The sequence below is a fragment of the Montipora foliosa genome, chromosome 2, assembly GCF_036669935.1.
Source record: "Montipora foliosa isolate CH-2021 chromosome 2, ASM3666993v2, whole genome shotgun sequence".
Taxonomy (NCBI): Eukaryota; Metazoa; Cnidaria; class Anthozoa; order Scleractinia; family Acroporidae; genus Montipora; species Montipora foliosa.
The window spans coordinates 44,363,510-44,366,009 of NC_090870.1; the positions used below are offsets into that span (position 1 = coordinate 44,363,510).

The 2,500-nt window shown below is 35.4% G+C and overlaps 2 protein-coding genes across 3 annotated transcripts in view; both read left to right on the forward strand.

The window, feature by feature from the left end:
* Positions 1-163, forward strand: part of LOC137993237 (uncharacterized) — a 10,726-nt gene extending 10,563 nt beyond the window's left edge. The window contains exon 3 of one of the 2 annotated variants that reach the window (XM_068838961.1): positions 1-163. This exon is cut by the window's left edge and continues 1,260 nt beyond it. The gene's annotated coding sequence lies outside the window, so the exon portion shown is untranslated. The other variant, XM_068838960.1, reaches the window with a different exon arrangement.
* The window catches only part of LOC137991719 (adhesion G protein-coupled receptor B1-like), a 25,133-nt gene that overhangs the window by 1,163 nt on the left and 21,470 nt on the right, over positions 1-2,500 (forward strand). The window contains exons 4-5 of the mRNA XM_068836754.1: positions 743-837; positions 2,127-2,330. Coding sequence (XP_068692855.1) covers positions 743-837; positions 2,127-2,330 — 299 coding nt within the window. The remainder of the gene's footprint in view (positions 1-742; positions 838-2,126; positions 2,331-2,500) is intronic.

A 2,500-nucleotide genomic window follows, 5' to 3' on the forward strand; every position in this document is an offset into this window, starting at 1 on the left:
CAAACTGCTCGAGACAGCGGAACATGTAGAGTATCATACTAACACAAGAACTACAGCTGTGTGTTTTACATTATCGTTCCATTATCATTATCAATATAAGTATTGTTATTGTTATCATCATCATCATTATTATTATTAGTAGTAGTAGTAGTAGTATTATTCCTTCCATTTATTTATTTGTATATATATATATATATATATATTAATTAATTAATTAAGTAAGTAATTAAGTAATTAAGTACTTTAATTCCTGGCTGGGAAATAAATTTGATCAGCTGGCTGGGAAACCAACCAATTTTATCTAGCTGGCTGGGAAATTTCTTGTGTGTCTTGCTGGGAAAAAGGAACAGATAATTTTTTCCCAGCAACACTGAAAAACACCTGAAAATGCCTTAATAACATTTATTTTCATTAACTGGGGTATAATAATACATTTTACAACAAATTGGTCGTTGGGTGCCCCTGTAACTCTCATCAACGTTAACATTTAAAACGACTTGCTTGTGCTTAAAGGGGCAGTGCCACGCTATTTTAGTCAAAATTCAAATTACTAAAAGACGTCTTTGCATCGAATGAATGAAGACCAAAACGTAATGTTGTAGTTTTCTTGCCAATAGCCACTGAAGTCAACTTGAAAACGGGCCCTATGCTTCGAGCAGCTACACCAGATTTGTGCGTAATCATTGTTATGTGAAGATGAATGCAACCGAAATAAGACGTTATATATTATGCGCTTTTGTAGGCGAGTCCACAAGGAGGTGTTTAAAAAATGGCGTCTGGGGCTATCCAGATTATCGTCACTGCAGCAGTAAAGAATTTTATCAGCTGAGAGAAAAGGTTTGCTTATCACTCTAAGGTATAATAAGTGATTAATTTTTCGACAATGGCTCGTTGGTTTTCGGATAGGACTAACGGCAGTCGAAGCTAAGACTTTCCAAACATTAGCTTGGATGCTTTACCACTGAGCTGTTGGGGACAGTTACAGCCTGTAGTACGGAAATCAACTTTTCGTCATCTTAACAAGTAATTATTAAGTGGGTGTACGTTGGACGTCGAAATCCAAACGGATTTCGCCCCGCGTGTTGCGCATTGAAATCCTTCGTAAAAAATGAGAATCTACGGAAAATTTGCGATAGAATACTAGTCTTTTTTCGGGTTTTGTGTTCGAATTGCCAACCAAAGACCCAGAAATAATCTCACATTCACGCGCTTGATTTTTCCATAATTGTGATTATACCAACCACGTTTACAGGATTGGCTAATATGATTCAAATTTACTTTCTTCTCCTGCATCCTTTTCCTAGAAGTAGTAGTGTATCCGCTTTGTTGTTTTTTCCGTATCTTTTTAGCTTCCTAATTTGGGTATATGTTTTGGTTATTAGGTAAGCCTTTAGATCTGGCAACACAGATCATTCATTCCTCGTTCTTTTCTTTATTGATTTACAGTATAAAAAATGATTTACACAAATAGAATATAGTACAAAAACAAAGAAACATGAAGTGCATGGAAGTAAATTAAAAGGATTTGATTTGTCGGTATGCGGTCGCGAAAGTAGCAAAAGTTCTCTTATTGGCCACATCCATAGTCATGATATATAGTAGATTAAATTACTACAACATCTTACTAAAAGATGTCGTTTGCTAAGCAAACAAGAAAATGATAGTATTGAGATCCAATCGGCTACAATTGCCTAAAGTATTGAAAAAGCAAAAAATGACAAAGTCGAAGGCACAATTGGTCGGTGTTGTTCATCAAGGAACAAACTTGCCTTTGCTCCTTCAATGATGAATCGAATGGACAGAGGAATTCACAGGACAAAAGGATAGCCTTTAAAACGGGTTCTTACTTCCATATAAAAAATATTGACACGATGATATGTTGTCTCCAAATGTCTGTGACAACGTGTTTGTGCGGTTGTACCTCACACAAGATGTTATTTGATTGATTTTTTTTAGAATCTTTTTTGTAAGACCCTGCTTTGAAATGTTAGCTTAATTGAAGAAGGTTCCAATGTAAAGAGGTCTAAAAGGAAAATCTTAGCATAACACTGAGGTTCTGTGACTCTCAGTAATTGTACGAACATTTTACTGTACAGCTCTTGATAAAGTGTTTCAATTTTTGCTAGATTAACAAGCTGTTCAACTTATCCTTGCCATCAAGTGACCAAATAACCAATGTGATTTCTGAGTTATCTGTTCTCACTAAACCGAAAGGATACGAAGCGATGATGGCTGGAGATATCAAAATATCAACTCAGATACTCAGCGAGGTTGTTGAGTATAACAAGAAGTTTGCAAACGGCAGTGCAACTAATCAAAAAAACATTGAAGTAAGTTAGAACTTTTTTTTACTTTAATGAGGCTTTATTTAATAATTATTGACCAGTCGGGCAATCCCATATGAGCTCTCCTCGATAGCATAAAATTGAATGTAATGTCGAGATTATCTTATCTTATCTATCTGTATCGTTGGGGCGTTATTGTAACAAGCAGGCCAGAT